At 33.7% G+C, this 17,877-nt stretch overlaps 1 protein-coding gene across 1 annotated transcript in view; it reads right to left on the bottom strand.

Annotated features, from left to right (window-relative positions):
- Positions 1–17,877, bottom strand: part of LRRIQ3 (leucine rich repeats and IQ motif containing 3) — a 145,359-nt gene that overhangs the window by 37,057 nt on the left and 90,425 nt on the right. The window contains exon 6 of the mRNA XM_017531782.2: positions 10,500–10,629. Within this exon, the coding sequence (XP_017387271.1) occupies positions 10,500–10,629 (130 nt within the window). The remainder of the gene's footprint in view (positions 1–10,499; positions 10,630–17,877) is intronic.

Raw genomic sequence — 17,877 nt, 5'->3', positions numbered from 1 at the left:
TTGATATTCTTAAATGTGTGGAATACAGTTTATCATCAAATTTGGAAAATAAATATTTTTTGAATAATTTTTCTTTCTCCTTTGTCTCTTTTCTCCATATCTTAGCTGCTTCCCCTTTCCATATAATTATCAGCAAATGAAATCAGATGTTGCAGATAATGCACAGAGAAATGGTAGTCTCTTTTCTCCATCTAGTTCTCCCATTATATTTGGCTACTTAATATTCTCATATATTTCTCCAAGGCTTTGTTCACTGTACTTACAATCAAAGAACTTCAGACTATTTCAAGATAGCTGGCACTAAAGAAGTGTCTTAGTACAACCAAACCTATTAATTTTATTAACTTCTTTATTCAAAAAGTTCAACAAATTCTTATCCCAGCTTATATTTTCATACCTTTAATGAAGGAAGTGACTAATTCTTAAGTATTTCATTTGGATTTTATGCTGGTCTAATTTTAAGAAAGTTTTATATTAAGGACAGTCTCCCCTTGTTTTGATTCCAAGTCCCCTTAGCATCATAATTACCCTTCTCTATAAAAGCTTCTGTTGGTTATAATCATTTTGAAAGATGAATCATAATCCTAAGAGACCTGATATCAGAGTAAAATAGGTTTTTTATCTCACTGTAGATGCATCAATTCATAAAGCCAAAGACATCAGCTATTGAAGAGGTGCAAAATACTCTGTTCCTTCATAGATAGCTTGAGGTCAATTAAAAGTTGAATGCTTTTGCATGAATTTGCTTTAAATCATGTATCGTTTAATCTGTGTTTAAATAGATTTTTTTTTAAATGACAGACTTATACTTCTTAAAAATTTTATCTTCCTGGTTTTAGCTCTTTGTTTCCGTCTAAATATTTGTAATTTTATTTTTTATTAAATATTAGCTCACTCTTCTGGCCTCGTAAAATGTATAATCATGCTGTTTGTACTTTATTCTAGGTATTTCTTAAAAATAATGTAATAAACAGAAAGATCCTGAGATAGCTCTTTAATAAGCTAGCTCCAAGTTAACTTTGATGCATTTACAATTGTTGTTAAACAAGATTATTCAACTATATAAAACCTGAGGCCAGGTGTGATGGCTCACACCTGTAATCCCAGCACTTTGGGAGGCTGAGCCAGGTGGATTGCCTGAGGTGAGGAGTTCGAGACCAGCCTGACCAACATAGTGAAACCCCATCTCTACTACAAATACAAAATTAGCTGGGCATGGTGGCACATGCGTGTAATCCCAGCTACCTGGGAGGCTGAGGCGAGAGAATCACTTGAACCCAGGAGGTACAGGTTGCAGTGGGCCAAGATGGCACCATTGCACTCCAGCCAGGGCAATAAGAGTGAAACTCCGTCTTAAAAAAACAAAATCATTCTGTTGGTTGCTGGGTCACTCTACTGATAGTTTCTTTTGCTGTGCAGAAGCTCTTAAGTTTAATTAGATCCCATTTGTCAATTTTGGCTTTTGTTGTCATTGCTTTTGGTGTTTTAGTCATGAAGTCCTTTCCCATGCCTATGTCTTGAATGGCATTGCCTAGGTTTTCTTCTAGGGTTTTTATGGTATTAGGCCTCTTGTTTAAATCTTTACTCTATCTAGAGTTAATTTTTGTATAAGATGTAAGGAAGGGATCCAGTTTCAGCTTTCTGCATATGGCTAGCCAGTTTTCCCAACACCATTTATTAAATAGGGAATCCTTTCCCCATTGCTTGTTTTTGTCAGGTTTGTCAAAGATCAAATAGTTGTAGTTGTGTGGCATTCTTTCTGAGACCTCTGTTCTGTTCCATTGGTCCATATCTCTGTTTCGGTACCAGTACCATGCTGTTTTGATTACTGCAGCCTTGTAATATAGTTTGAAGTCAGGTGGTGTGATGCCTCCAGCTTGTTTTTTTTTGCTTAGGATTGCCTTGGCTATGTGGGCTCTAATTAAACTTAAGAGCTCTGCAGAGCAAAAAAAAAGAAAAAAAAAGAGTGAATCAGCAACCAACAGAATGGGAAAAAAAATTTTGCGATCTACCCATCTGACCAAGGGCTACTATCCAGAATCTACAAAGAACTTAAACAAATTTACAACAACAAAAAAATACAACCCCATCAAAAAGTGGGCAAAGCATATGAACAGACACTTTTCAAAATAAGACATTTATGCAGCCAATAAACATGTGAAAAAAAGCTCATCATCACTGATGATTAGAGAAATGCAAATCAAAACCACATTGAGCTATCACCTCACACCAGTTAGAATGGCAATCATTAAAAAAATCAGGAGACAACAGATGCTGAGGAGGATGTGGAGAAATAGAAACACTTTTATACTGTTGGTGGGAGTATAAATTAGTTCAACCATTGTGAAAGACAGTGTGAGAATTCCTCAAGGATCTAGAAATAGAAATACCATTTGACCCAGCAATCCCATTACTGGGTATATACTCAAAGGATTATAAATCATTCTACTATAAATACACATGCACAAATATGTTTATTTTGGCACTGTTTACAATAGCAAAGACTTGGAACCAACCCAAATGCCTATCATTGATAGACTGGATAAAGAAAATGTGGCACATATACACGATGGAATACTATGCAGCCATAAAAAAGGATGAGTTCATGTCCTTTGCAGGGACATGGATGAAACTGGAAACCATCATTCTCAGGAAACTGACACAAGAACAGAAAATCAAACTTCACAGTTTCTCACTCATAGGTGGGTGTTGAACAATGAGAACACATGGACACAGGGAGGGGAACATCACACACTGGGGCCTGAGGGGTGGGGGGCTGGGGAGAAAAAACAGGGGGTGGGAGGATTGGGGAGGGATAGTATTAGGATAAATACCTAAGGTAGATGATGGGGCGATGGATGCAGCAAACTGCCACCATGGCATGTGTATACCTATGTAACAAACCTGCATTATCTGCACATGTACCCCAGAACTTAAAGTATAATAAAACAAAACAAAACAAAACTGTAAAACTGTACCCATGCCTAAATATTTTCTATTTTGTCCAAGATTATTATGAAAATCTCTTAAATTCAAAGATCTTTAAATTCAAGATAGCTGGTATAAACATTATGTAAATTATTATATTAACACCAATAATAACAATTAGATTTATTGACATAAACTTAATAATCCCCTATGGGTTTCTATTTCTTACCACTTTTCTATCTTCTCAAAAAATATTATACAACGGATACATTTTTTGATACAATCACAGCTAATTTTTAAAATACATTTCAGTTATATGGGTGTATGAGGTCTAATAATACCAATAACAGCAGCAGTAGCAGCTAACATTTATTAACAATTATTCTGTTTTAGATATTTTACTTGGAAATTGAGTATACACCATGTCCTAAACTTTATGTCAAGTGCTATTCATGCATTCTCTCACTTAGTTTTCATAGCGTACTTATGAAATACATGCTTTTTTTATATCCATTTCATTATGTTTTTAAAAAGACCATCACCATGGTTAGTATATGAGTCAAGTTAATTAATGGCTAACAAAACAGAGGTTGATTTCTTGCTCATGAAAACCTAAAATGGATGGGGCAGTCTTCCTTCATAATGTAGCTAAACCATTTGAAACATAAGATCTCTAGGGACTCTAAAGCAAAGAAATAAAGAGAATGGTGTGCTTAGCCCAGAAGTGACACATTTACTTTGAGTCAGAATTTATTAACCAGTAACAAATCATGTGGCCCCCAACCAAATTTATGGAAATCTAGAAAATTTAGAGAAACAAGTAGAATACTTAGTAAGAACAAAATTACTGCCACAGGTCGCCAAAGATCCTTTGATCCCTTTTCCCCAAACATAGAACACACTCTAAAAAAAAGACAACTGAAATCCCATCAAGTCCAGAATCTCTATGTGTTCAGTATCTCTCAATCATGCCTGGATAAGGTTTGAGTCCAGAGACCCATGAATTAAAAGACAAGTCATCTGCTTTCTGCCCCATCCATTCATATGTATATTGAATATATATAGGTGGAACAGGGAAAGAGTAACCACTATTGGAACCACACACTTTGTGGACTTCTCTTACCTTCAGGTATAGGTGGTTCCTCAATTAGTCCCTGATTTTGCTCTCTGTGTGGAGTTCTGCCTTCTGAAGTTGTGGAGAATTAGGGAATTTGCCTACCTTGGAGGCTGAAAAACCTTTTTCTGTGCACTTTTTAATGCTGAAGACTAGGGACTCAAGTATATATTTACTTATTGAATGCTTAAAGGTATTTTAGGCTAAAATTCTCTGGTAATACCTTTCCCTTAAAATTGTAGATACCTGATCTATTTTCTACTGTGAGTTCCATATGTCGTTGATCACACCCAAAATTCTTTTGGAGTCATACGTAGTTTTCATATCTGCTTTTTTTCTTGATTTCTTCCCACAACTCACACTCTAATGATTTAATGGAAGTTACTATAAATGTGGAATAATAGGTGAAAAGCCCATATGCTTAATCTAAACTCTGCTGCGAGTCATCATTTTCACTCAAAAAGTTTGGGCCCTTGTCTAAAAGACTCGTTAAATTTATTGTCTTACTATCTGTGATTTAGAAGTAGACAGCTTTCCAAATATGCAAGGCCCTAATTTTGGAGCTCTTCACTTTCTTTCATTTTGTCTTAGAAACCAGCTACTTTCCTGAGCTCTCTTTTTGCTATAAGGCAACTTGTCAAACATAGTCAAGTACAACCAACACACAGAATCAATATTCTATCTTCCAGCTTCTTCCCTTAGAGACATAAATTAGTAGGCACATAGTTTGCCTTCCAAGTTATCACAGGGAAATTCTTTGCTACTAAACAACTTGAATGGCCATCTTTGCATCCCGTGATATCAATTTTCTTATCTCCTATAACTAAACACAAAGATGAGGCCATATTTTAGGTTTTTTGCTTTTAATTTCTATATTCAACAGCATAATTAATCCTAACTTCCCTCACAGATAAACCCTATAATCTCAATAGTTTAGCACAATGAAGATTTCTTTATTTCTCATCTAAGAACCAATGTGGGTCAGGAGGACCTTGCAGCTACATCAATGGAACATATGGCCTCTAAGATCTGCATAGCAGGGAAATAGAATGATTCTCTTAATTGCTTTCACTCTGAAGTGATCACTTTTACTTTTGCTCACAATCAAGTAGAGAGACTGATCACATAACTTTTACATAATTGCATGGGAAGCTAAGCAATGCAGGGGAGCACATGGAATATATGACATTGGTGCTTACGATTACAAAATAAATTCAAATAAATCTGATTTAAATTTCACCTTCTCCCTCTCTGTTCTCAGGAGTAAAAGTAATTAAAATAATTTAAAACAATTTGAAATGTTACATAGATACAAAAACAAAATACATTTTTGGTTTGTTTGCTTGTTTGTTTTGTTTTTAATTTAACATCTGGTAGCAAAAATTTCTAGTTTTATATGCCTGAGTATGCTCTAATTGCTCATCTAAAGTAATTTAGTTGATACTATTTTCTATCCTAAATTCAATCATTCCAGAAAACAATTTAGGAGAACGGTGAAAAAAAAAAAAAGCACTGCTAAAATTGTGTAAAGCACAAGTGGATTGAAATCAGCAAGATGTGATAAATTGGATGAATTTGGAAGAAAAATGTTGGAGGCAGAAAATGTAATGTGTTTCAGTGAAAACTATAAAATCACCTTTAGAGTCTTCATTTCAGACATAAGTGGATTTGGAGCAAGGCAAAGTATATAATGAAGGTAAAATAACTAAAGATTGCATAAATCTGATCACAGGCGCTTTGATACAATGACCCTCAAATAATTAAACTTTTGACCTTTTTTTCTGAATAGGAAGTAGCAGTTTTGTTCTCAGAAATATATTTTATGTAGCAGGCACTTTCTGGAAAGTATTTGAATTTACTTCTTTATAACTGTATCTGAAATATAAGGAGTACTCTGAAATAGCTATAGAAGTTTGGCACATTCTCCATCTGTATTTACTATAAAGAGTTAAAAATCGCTAACAGAACACACACTTTTAAGGTACCAATGTCAGTCTTGTATGCCATATCTTTCAGTATAAAGTAAGAGATTTGTATTTTAATTTCTAATACTAAAAATGCCTCTTACAGCAGCAGATGGAATAGTTATTCATGCATTATTTTAAAATCTCTGACCTACAGTGTTATATCATTTTTGTAGAGAAAAATACAAAAACTTGGATAAGCAATATAAAATAAAACTAGGAGAAACCATAGCTTTAACTTAAAGAGGATAAAAGCATCTATTATTACAAACTCACTAATTAATAAAACAGGGATTTTTGATAATATTTACAACAAAATCAATCAGCAGCTAAGATGTCACAAGTCAATTAACATTTATTTGATAATATAAAGGAGACAATATAATATCCATCCTTAGTCACAAGTTACGAGTAGGTGCATGGAGATCTTAAACTTCATTAACTTCCAAAATTTCCACTGAAAGTTGTATTACCATGCTTACAATAATATGCAAGCTCCATGACAGTAGGATTTTATATGCCCTAGTTGAATTTTGAATGCCTAGGGCCAATAAAAACATTTATGTAGTATCACTAATCATTAAAGAAATGCAAATCAAAACCACAATGAAATGCCATCTCATACCAGTCAGAATGGTTATTATTAAAAAGTCAAAAAACAACAGACACTGGCAAGGTTGTGAAGAAAAGGAAAGGTTTATACACTGTGTATGGAAATGTAAATTAGTTCAGCCATTGTGGAAAGCAGTTTGGTGATTTCTGAAACAACTTAAAAAAGAATTACTATTTGGCCTAGCAATCCCATTATAAGGCGTATACCCAAAGGAATATAAATTGTTCTATCATAACTATACAAATAGTATATTTATATAGTTTTGTTAGATAAGTAAATTGCTTGTATGTATATGCAACTATCTATCATCTATTTATCTAGTTATGTATAGTTGCATAATTTTTTAGAGACAGGGTCTTGTGTCACTCAGGCTAAAGTACTATAGCATGATCATAGCTCACTGTAACCTTAAACTCTTGGGCTCAAGTGTTCCTTCTCCCTTGGCCTCCCAAAGCTCTGAGATTACAGGCACGAGCCACCACGCCCTACCAGGATTGCTTCTGTTAAATAAGCATAGAGTCTGTGAGATGTGTTCCCTGGAAAATGTCAATAAATGACACAACCCTCTGGAAAATAAGATGAAAATATTTCCTAATGTAACCACTTGCCTCTGTTGGAAGTAAACTCATAATCCTCAGTGGAGACTTTATTTTTCTGGGTCAGAAGTCCAGGTTCTCCAAGGAAAAAGAGGACCAGAAAACCACCCTTGATGTCCCTGATGTCTCCCTATTTTATTTGAGTCTTTTGATAAGATCTTTGATTTGTGTCATTCTAATTTGACAATCCAATCATGTTAAACCGATTTATGAAGAAGAAAAAGGCACATATGTTTTGTATAACAATAAAATCTATCATTTAGACTGGAGCATGTTTAAGACTGAAAGGTACTATTATACACTAGGACAACAAGCATTAACTGAGACTCTCTGGGGCCAAACTGGGACATGTAAGGATAGCACAAATAGCATGGGTCCTATTCATTATTGTATTTATCGAATAAATATTTTAAAAATTTTGCCAACTTTGAAAGTCTAGGTGAGAAAATGGAATAATATGTTCCCATATAGGAGTTGTAATACTCAGCAATATATTAATTGTTCAGGCTGATCTTATATTAACAATGTAAGGATTAGAAAATATATAGAATAACATGTTATTTCTAATTAAATATTAACAAATTATATATTACTCTTATGGGTAGTTTGATTATCACCATTATATTTAGCCACACAAATATTAGTATTTAAGAATGATATCTTAAAGGCAGAATTATGGTTAACAGGTGATACGAATAGCACTCAAACTAATTTATGCTGTCAGATTAAGCATTATATATCTCAAGTAAGTCTTAGATAATGTCTAACATTTAGGAATAACTCAAGGAATGAAGATACCAAAATGTGCAAGATATGTAATTGATAATATCAGAACCGTTACTTACTGAGGTGAGCTTTACTTGGAGATTTTAGAGGCAGTATAAAATCTCAAATATTAGCTAAATTATGTGATTCTGGTTCTTATCAACTAATTTAAGAACCATGGATGGGCTTCGGTGATTCCATGAACCTCTTAAAATTATAAACAAAATGCTTTTGTGCTCATATATGTGCTTTTTTTAATGGAGAGAGATTAATTTTTTATCATGTTCTTAAATGTGTGGGCTTGTGAACAAAGAAGAAAAAATAATCAGTGCTCAGCAGTAATAGAATCTTGGAAATAGATATGCTGAGAGATGATCCATATTGTGGGGCAATTTAGGCTCACATTTATGTTCTGATTATGAAGAGATCTCTAGCCTAGTTGGAAGTAGGTACCTATTAGCGGTCTGTACCATTTTTTTAAAAATATTAATCCATAGCCATTCACCCAAATTCCCTTTATCTTAATAGGCAGGAGTAATATCTAGAATTTATGATATGCAGAATTAACTTTAGGTATGAAGTTTTGATTATTCAAATATTCTGACCCTAATGTTCTTTTACAATTTACACATCTATAATAAATTTTCAAAGTATAAATATAGCAAAATATTGATTGGCTGGGCATGGTGGCTCACTCCTGTATTCCCAGCACTTTGGGAGGCTGAGGTGGGTGGATCGCCTGAGGTCCGGAGTTCACGACCAGCCTGGCCATCATGGTGAAACCCATCTTTATAAAAAATATATATATTGATAACACTAAAAATGTCTTTGGTTCATAATTTAGAATTTTTGACTCTCAGAAGGTTGATTTCTTTCCTTCAGTGCCTTGAGATTATTGTGAGCATAAAAATTGTAAAGTTTAAAATACCTCAGAAGAGTAAAATATTGTCAATGTGTTAATTATTTACTTCCATTCACTCTTAACCTTCTCCAACATGATTCCTATCTCTGCTACTTTGTTGAATTTGCTTTTGTCAAGGCCACCATTGACTTCTATGCTTCAGATTCAATAAATACTATTTAGTTTTCATATTCCAAGACTTTTGGCCAGGCGAAGTGGCTCACACTTATAATCCTAGCACTTTGGGAGGCCAAGGCAGGTGATTGCTTGAACTCAGGAGTTCAAGGCCAGCCTGGGCAACACGGTTAAACTCTGTCTCTACAAAAAATGCAAAACCAGCTGGGCATGGTGACACATGCCTGTGGTTCCAGCTACTTAGGAGGCTGAGGTGGAGGAGAGGTTAAGCCTGGGATACTGAGGTTTCACTGAGCCATAATCACTCCACTGCACTCAAGCTTAGGTGACAGAGTGAGCCACTGTCTAAAAACAAATAAACAAACAAACAAAACAAAAAGACCACACACACAAAGACTTTTCAGCTGGCCTTCGATACAGTTGAACAATCCATTCTTTAAAAAAAAAAAATTAAAAAAAGTTTTATTAAATTAGTACATGTGTATAATAGAGAACTGATTAAATAAAGCCTCCGGCAATGAGGCTCAGACAGAATTTGACCAGTTTATATGCAAGGAACAGAAAATCAAAAAGGATAAATACACCATAATGGGATTAAAAAAAAAAAAGGATTTGAATATTTAAGAATTAGGAGAAGCCCTTGAGAAAAATAAAAGCTTCAAATTATTTTACAAAACTAATTTTATGATTCTTCTGTGAAAGATAATGTTTAATCATGACAAATTTTATCAGAATAAATTTTTTAAAAAGAAAACAAGATCACATTTAAAATTAAAATTTTATCAGCAGTAATATAAGACAATACGCATTTTATTCAACAAAAATGGTTATGTCCAAAGTTTAAAAGAAATTTAATAACTTTTAAAATTTAACAAATTTGTAATAATTATTCTGATACTTGACAGATTTCCTCAAGGAGTTACAGTGCTGACATAGCCATACAGTAACAGAGCTACCAGTTCAATGATCCTTGCAAATAAAAATTTCTCCTAATTCCCATCTTCTACCCAAAATGAGATTATTGATATCCATGAAATAACCTTCTGAATATGTATATTTACAAAATATTGAATAAGATATGATTTTTAACATTGCTGTAATTTTTTGATGGGAATAGAAAATATATAAATGCACAAATCACAAGTGTATAGCTGGATGAATTCTTCCAAAGTGTTTAACCAGTATATAGATCAATAAATAATATTAACAAAATCCCAGATACCTGTCTGTAATTTCTTCCAGTCCCTACTTGCCTATGAAGATTATTACTAGTTTTTAGTTTTTTATACATGGATTACATGTACTCTTTTGTGTCTGGCTTTATCTGTTCCAAGAAATGGATATTTTATCTAGAATTCTCAACATATATTTCATGGACTTTGGGATTTATAGTTGCAAATCAACATGCCAAATTTCTAATTACATTATTTACTCTTCATCAAAATACAGTTATTAAATACAATTAGAAATTCATATAACTAACCTTTTTGAATGAGATGTCTTGATGTTTTTGTTTTCATGTCAATATCTTTTGGGTTTAATTCACATAAAATGGATGAAACATGTTTTCTGTGTTCACTGGAATTTTTTAAATCAAAAGGATAATAGATATTCTGTGAAAATAAAAGCAATAACAATAATAACGTCTCATGTGCTTCAGTGTTCTCTAAGTGCTCTCACATGAATTATACATTATCATAATTGATTTTCATTTAAAAAAACAAAAACCTGTGAGGTAGGCAGGGTTAAGAAAAAAATGAAAACAAAACAAAACAAAACAACTCCGTTGTGTATAATTTTGACAATCTGTCTCTCTATTAAGTTAATACTATGCCTTTGCCAATGCTGTAAGAGAGACTGAGGGAAAGAGAGACCTACCAGGAGAGTGCCATGACAAAAGGAAGAACGGAAGAGGGAAAATAAATAAGGAATAAACAAAGAGAAGCAAGATAGTGTTGCCCAGAAAGCCTGAAGGAAGATTCACAGTAATAAAGGGAGGGACAAAATTAATTCACAGAGCACTAAAAGGCAGTAACATGGGGGAGGAAAAGGAGGGACAATAACATAGGAAGAAAGGAAGGGAGAAATGGGACGAGAATTATCACAAATTTTAAAGTACAAATGTGCTGGGTGTGGTGTCTCATGCCTGTAATCCCAGCATTTTGGAAGGGCAAGGCGGGTGGATCACCTGAGGTCAGGAGTTTGAGATCAGCCTGGTCAACATGGCGAAACCCCATCTCTACTAAAAATACAAAAAGTAGCCAGGTGTGATGGCATATGCCTATGATTCCAGCTACTCTGGAGGCCAAGGCAGAAGAATCACTTGAACCTGGGAGGCAGAGGTTGCAGTGAGCCAAGATCACCCCATTACACTCCAGCCTGGGCAGCAGAGTAAGATTCTGTCTCAAAAAAAAAAAAAAAAAAAAGTATAAATGGATCAGATATGTGTAGAAAGAGTGGCAAGTAGAATATTGAGAAGGAGCTTCATGGGGAACAGGGGCATTGTCAAATGTAAACTGCATAATATCTGTGAATTGGTTGGGATGTTTTAGTAATAGTGCTGTTTTCCTCTTCACCATTCATCCAAGACTGTTAGGGAGCTTTCACCAGATTATCAGGGACATAGGCTCTTTCAAAGTTCCTTTACCATCTCTTACTGTATCTTCATGAGTACTACCCTCAAACTTTTCTCATGAGTCAAAATAGCTACTAGAGCTCCAAACACCATTTCAGTCAGAAGATGGAGGAAAGGGGAAATGACAAAAAGACAGATGCCATGTGTCTTAAGGAGCTTTCCAGAAGTTCTTCAAATAACTTCTGTTTAACATCTCATTGGCCCTACATCCAGCTACAAAGGGGAGGGTAAGGAATGGCATCTTTTTGTTAGGTATTTTGCTTCCTGGAATGAAATTTGGCCCAGTTATCATGAAAGAAAAAAAAAAGTGGATATTGGTAGGCAACCAATAGTCTCTATCCCAGAGGAAAAGTTCAGAAGCTTATATTAGGGTGTGTGTTTTACATATTAAAAAACCTTCCTTGGATATGAAACTTTATTTGGTAAGAAACACTTCAAATGTTAATTTGAAGACTCACAAATATTTGCGTCACATAGATCTTCTTTCTGAGATCTTTGTTTGTGTGTATTTGTTTACAGAACATTTACATAGTGCATATCATTTGCCATTGTTAAGTTCTTTATGGATATTAACTCATTTAATAATTATAACAACCATAAGCTGTGCTCTTTCACACAGACATCTCATACTCAAGAGAATCAAAGTCATATTTTTTTCTTCCAAATATATTAGTTCTTATTCCTAGTTTCAGTGAATGGCATCACATTTATTTAAGGAGAAGAAAGTCAGGTAAATTGTCTGATATGTCACAGCTGACAGAATTTTGAAATAGAGAATTCATCCTCACATTTCCTCCACTACTTTGACCTGTTCACTTGCTCAAACTTCCTTTATTTTACAATTTAGAAAAGATACTTGGATATGTGCCTCAGTCCCCTGTATTTACAATTTCCTGAGTTTCTATCATTTAAATTTTATATGTGATATTTTCTAATTTATATATCAAAAACAATCTGTCTCTATGCAGTGACTCACAGGGCAAAGGCTTTTTAATGCTCATTATAGGTACTAAGTATCACCTCTTCCTGGAATAACCTGTTTTTATTTTTCATTTAAAAATTCTTCACGTATCAACTCTTACACAATTTCTTTTCACTCCTTACAAGATGAAATCACCTCATTTTGCTAGAAATATAAATAAGTACTTTTAAGCTCATATATTCTCTTTACATTTAGAAAATTTTCAATCTTGCCAAGGATAATTAAAATTTAAGAAGTCACAATACAAAAACATATTGTCAAAATATGACAATATTTTAAGTAATACTGCTTCTATTTTCATTTAGTCCCCGGTTTCTCTATTAAATAAGTATGACAAAATATAATGTGTGGCACTGTTTTGCAATCAAATCTGTAACAACAACTCTCAATACTTTTTCAAACTCAAGTTCTTCTGCAAGTCCTCTTCAAGTTACACCATCATTCTTTTATCTTCCTACTTCTAAGAATTTTGCTTATTTGGTAACTTCTCTCTGCTTCTCCCTCCTAACAATGCAATTCATCACATGTTAAAAGCCACCTCAAATTGCATTTAAACCATAGAAATGTGTCATTTCTTTCTTCTATATACCTCACTTTTACTCTACCCATGATAAAATAATGAGTATGTTCAGTGATCCTGTTTCCACTAGTGCTTAAACATTTAGTTCCCCTGAAAAAAACAAGAACCCCTTCAAAAAAATCTGTCAAATTTGAGATATCCAAACTCTATTACAAATAAAGTTAATTCATAGACTCATGAAATGTAAAGGGTCAGAAATTAAGCAGATAGCTAGTTAGCTCCTTTTAGAAACACCTAATTATCTTTTTCATGTATCTGGCTGTCATTGTTTGTCATGTTTTATAAAAATATTTCCTTCCATGATTTTAGAAAAGAAGAAATCACAACAAAGGGTACATATATGACAGGGGAACAAATCTACAGAAAGATGATCAAAAGTTTAAAGCTCTAAAGGAACTGAGGCTTACACAAGCTGCAAAAGTAAAGAAATGGCCTTTTCTATTATATGTAATGCAAGAAGGGAAAGAGAATGTGTGCACTTACTGATTGATCTTTGAGATCATAGAGAAGGAAAAGTTATCAGAAAACTGGGAATGATCTAATGAAGATCTTATTTTCAATAACAGAAAGTATATTCTATTAAGTACACTAACTTAGAGCTAACACTGGTCCTCAATAATTGCAAAACACATTTTAAGGATGTTTGGTAGCATTTAGAAAAGGAAGAATAAATTTTCTAAGTTAATAATGAAGTAATTATATCAGATATGATTTCATTTTAAATAGGGTCAAAATTAATTCTGGTTCAGATATCCCTGGCATGATAAACCTGCATTCACCAGTATGTTTGATAAAATCTTTCATTACTTTTAGATAAAGATCAGAAATGCCAAGTGACCCTGAAAGACTGAGGAGTAATAAAATGATGCCAGGCTGAAGGGAGATCTCTAATGGCATGACACATGGTTCTGTTTTCAGCTCCATTCTGGTCAATGTTTATATACATGAGGAATAAAATATAAAAGAAATGCTTGCTACATTTTCCAATGAGATAGCAAAAAAACCAAAATCAATTAATACCAAACAGAAATCTAAGATAGTGTCAACAGCCTGGAGTAAATTAAGCAGATGAAGTAAAATTGAAATAAATATTGCAGTTGGGCAAAATATACTTAATCACTGGGATACATGATGGTGATTTAAAAACATGAGTGATAAGACATATTTTATTATATTTATAAAATGCACTTTAGTTAAAAGTAAATTAGTTAGGAATTCATTATATGATGTGACCCTAAGCTGTGTTAAGCATTTCGTTGAGAAATGAGGGAAGCAATAGTTTTACCATATTCACTTCAGATCAGGGAAACATATTTTCAGATGATTTTAGATAACCTGGAACATGAATAGTAAGCAGCCTACCTGCTCAATTATTGTGAAAGTAAGCCCTATGTAAATAGGCTGTGTTTAAGTTCAGCATAGAGAAAGATAAAGGGAGATTCAGGGTCCCTATCTCCTCCACTATCTATCTTCTTCATTAAAAAAAAATACAGAAAAAGAATAATTTTTTGTTCAAATCATAAAAACTTCGAATTTGTTTCTTGACCATGCTTCTGAAACCTTATGTCTAAGCTATCAGCAAAATCTTGGAAAGGGTACTTCCAAAATATATTTTAAATATGCTCACTTCTCTAAATTTCCAGCTACTTCTCTATTCTATAACTATAATCATCTATTTGTGGTCAATCACAAATACCTCTTATTGTACTCTACCTTTACCCTGGCTTTTATAAGATACATTTATATTTTTCAAAATATAAGTCCCAATCATGTTTCTCTTTTAGCTTTAAACCTTCTGACTTAACAGATGCTAAATCGTTAATATGAGGTATAGGCCATCATCAAAATATGGCTCCTGACCACACAGCCAAACTCATCTCATGCTACTGTTGACTTGGTTCATTATACCCCTGCTATAGTAGATTTCATTCATTGCTTTGAACAAACCCCAAACAAATAAGCTACTGCATGCCTCAGGTTCTTGTGTAAGATCTTTCTTCTGCCTGTAACACTCTCCTTCCCATAATGTGTATAGCTAGCTCCTTTTCCTTCAGGCCTTAACTAAATATTATCTCCTCAGAAAAACTGTAACAGTCTTATGAGAAACAGTCTTCCTCCTACTATGCTTTATCTCACCACCCTGCTTGTTTTATTTATAACATTTATCACAATTTCATTTGCTAACCTGGGTTAATACTTGTTTTTTCCTAGAAGCTAATCCAAAAGGGCAAGGACTTTGCTTGTCTTGTTTACTCAATGCTGAGAATATTCTCTGACACTCAATATATACTCAATAATTATTTGTTAAATGCTGAATGAATACAGCCAAAGAGAAATACCAGAAGGAATGGGTGGAGATTCAGAAACTTCAGTTCAATATAATATAAAACTTCAGTTCAATATTACAAAAACGCAAATAACCAAAACAGCAATAAAAGAGCCATTGTTACATACTCTAGAGTGAAGAAGTTAAGAAAAAATAATCTCTATAATATAAATAGAAGTGGGGAGACAAATATATATTAATAAATCTCATCTAATCATAATAAAAAGAATTTCTCAGTATGTCACTGAAAATTTGAATCGATTATCTGAGGAGCTACAGAGCTTCCCACAGTTGACAAAGTAAATAAGTACCTGGTTATAAAAAAATCAGATGGATTATTGCACTAGATATTCATTTTCCTAAGACAAATAATGATTTATCTTTAAAAATTAAGGAGTTGTAGCAGTGGTAACAATTCCCTCTACCTTCTTTCTACATCAAGAGTAAATGCTTTATACTGAACTCTGCTGTCTTTCAAACTCAAGATGCATTTTCAGCCCTTCCAAGTTTGAGTTTCCCAACTTAGCCTAATTAGAGTTCTATAAGATTGCACTTTTGTTTTCACATTCTGAATGATACAAATCAGAGTGCTAATCCAGATTTTACCTTTTCCAGATAATACTCAAAGAAATTATACTAAAACACAAACAAAAAGAGTCGTCCTTATTTGATGGAAAATTGTTGGCTCTAGTGTTTGGCAGCACAGCCTCTCATTAACTTAGTAAGCAAAGCTTTCACCTTAGGGGGAGGTTAATGTATACAGTAATCCTTGTATGGCAAGTAAATAAGGTTGTCCTCAAAGTGGGTAAACTATAGAGTGGCATTTGGACTCTGCTTTCAGAGTACTGGTTAAAAGAAAAAACATGGAGAAAGGGGCATGCTGTAAATGGTTTAAAATGAAGTTTTACCAGAAAAAGTTACTAAAAAGTAATTCTAAAAAGTTACTTTAAATAGATAACCCCTTTAAGTGATTGGCAGGCTTAATTGCTGTTTGAAAAATTGCTGCTACCCTGCATTAGATACCAATCTTACTTTATCTTAAGAGAGTGGACTCGAAATGATAATACCTTTGATACATGGGAGAGAATCAAAAAAGAATGGCCTGGATAAACAAATATACATATAATATACATATGTTTATTTATAAACATATAAATAAATGTGATATTTCTCTTCTATACACAAAGTAGCTGAGGAATGAAGGTGCCTGAATATTATATTACGCTACAACTGTCCAGTTTAGAACTATGACAAAAAGGATAATAGAAAGCTTATGTTCCCTCAGTTCAAGAATGGTCTAATAGTGTAAGATCTATCATTACCAAGATTAGAGGCATCAATGTGCAAATTAATGACACCCACTCTTAGCTACGCTACAGTGGACAACTGGTAGTAGCGTTTGTAGAACTCAGTAAAAAAGAGAGGTTGCAAACTTCCATGAGATTTTAGAGCATGTTATAATTTCAAATTGATGAAAATACAATGCTAGTTTGTGAATTGTTAATAATTGATACTAGGTAGAATAAGTAAAATAGAAATTTTGGAGTATCTAGTTTTCATTTAAAAATCTCTCCAAAAATGCATTTGATTAATTTTTATTTACATGGCAATACAATTCTATTCATAATCCTATTTTTCTAGTGCATGGATTACATTGTCTAGTAGCTCACATATTATAATGATTAAAAACAATTCTATATCTTTATCTAAAGATCACATTTTAAACAGAGTATTGCTCTTCCATATATATATATATATATACATATATATATATATTTTATTGCACTTTAGGTTCTGGAGTACATGTGCAGAACATTCAGGATTGTTGCATAGGTACATACATGGCAATGTGGTTTGCTGCCTCCATCTTCCCATCACCTATATCTGGCATTTCTCCCCACGTTATCCCTCCCCAACCTCCCTACTCCCTGCTGTACCTCCCCGATTTCCTGCAACAGACCCCAGTGTGTGATGCTCCCCTCCCTGTGTCCATGTGTTCTCACTGTTCAACACCCGCCTATAAGTGAGAATATACAGTGTTTGATTTTCTGTTCTTGTGTCAGGTGGCTGAGAATTATGGTTTCCAGATTCATCCATGTCCCTACAAAGGACACAAACTCATTGATTTTTATGGATGCATAGTATTCCATGGTGTATATGTGCCACATTTTCCCTGTTCAGTCTATCGCTGATGGGCATTTAGGTTGGTTCCAGGTCTTTGCTATTGTAAACAGTGCCGCAATGAACATACCGGTGCATGTGTCTTTATAATAGAACGATTTATAATCCTTTGGGTATATACCCAGTAATGGGATTGCTGGGTCAAATAGAATTTCTA

Source organism: Cebus imitator, unplaced genomic scaffold (genome assembly GCF_001604975.1).
Source record: "Cebus imitator isolate Cc_AM_T3 unplaced genomic scaffold, Cebus_imitator-1.0 Scaffold3, whole genome shotgun sequence".
Taxonomy (NCBI): Eukaryota; Metazoa; Chordata; class Mammalia; order Primates; family Cebidae; genus Cebus; species Cebus imitator.
Note: the sequence above shows the minus strand (reverse complement) of the source record. Positions and strands in the feature narration are given on the sequence as shown.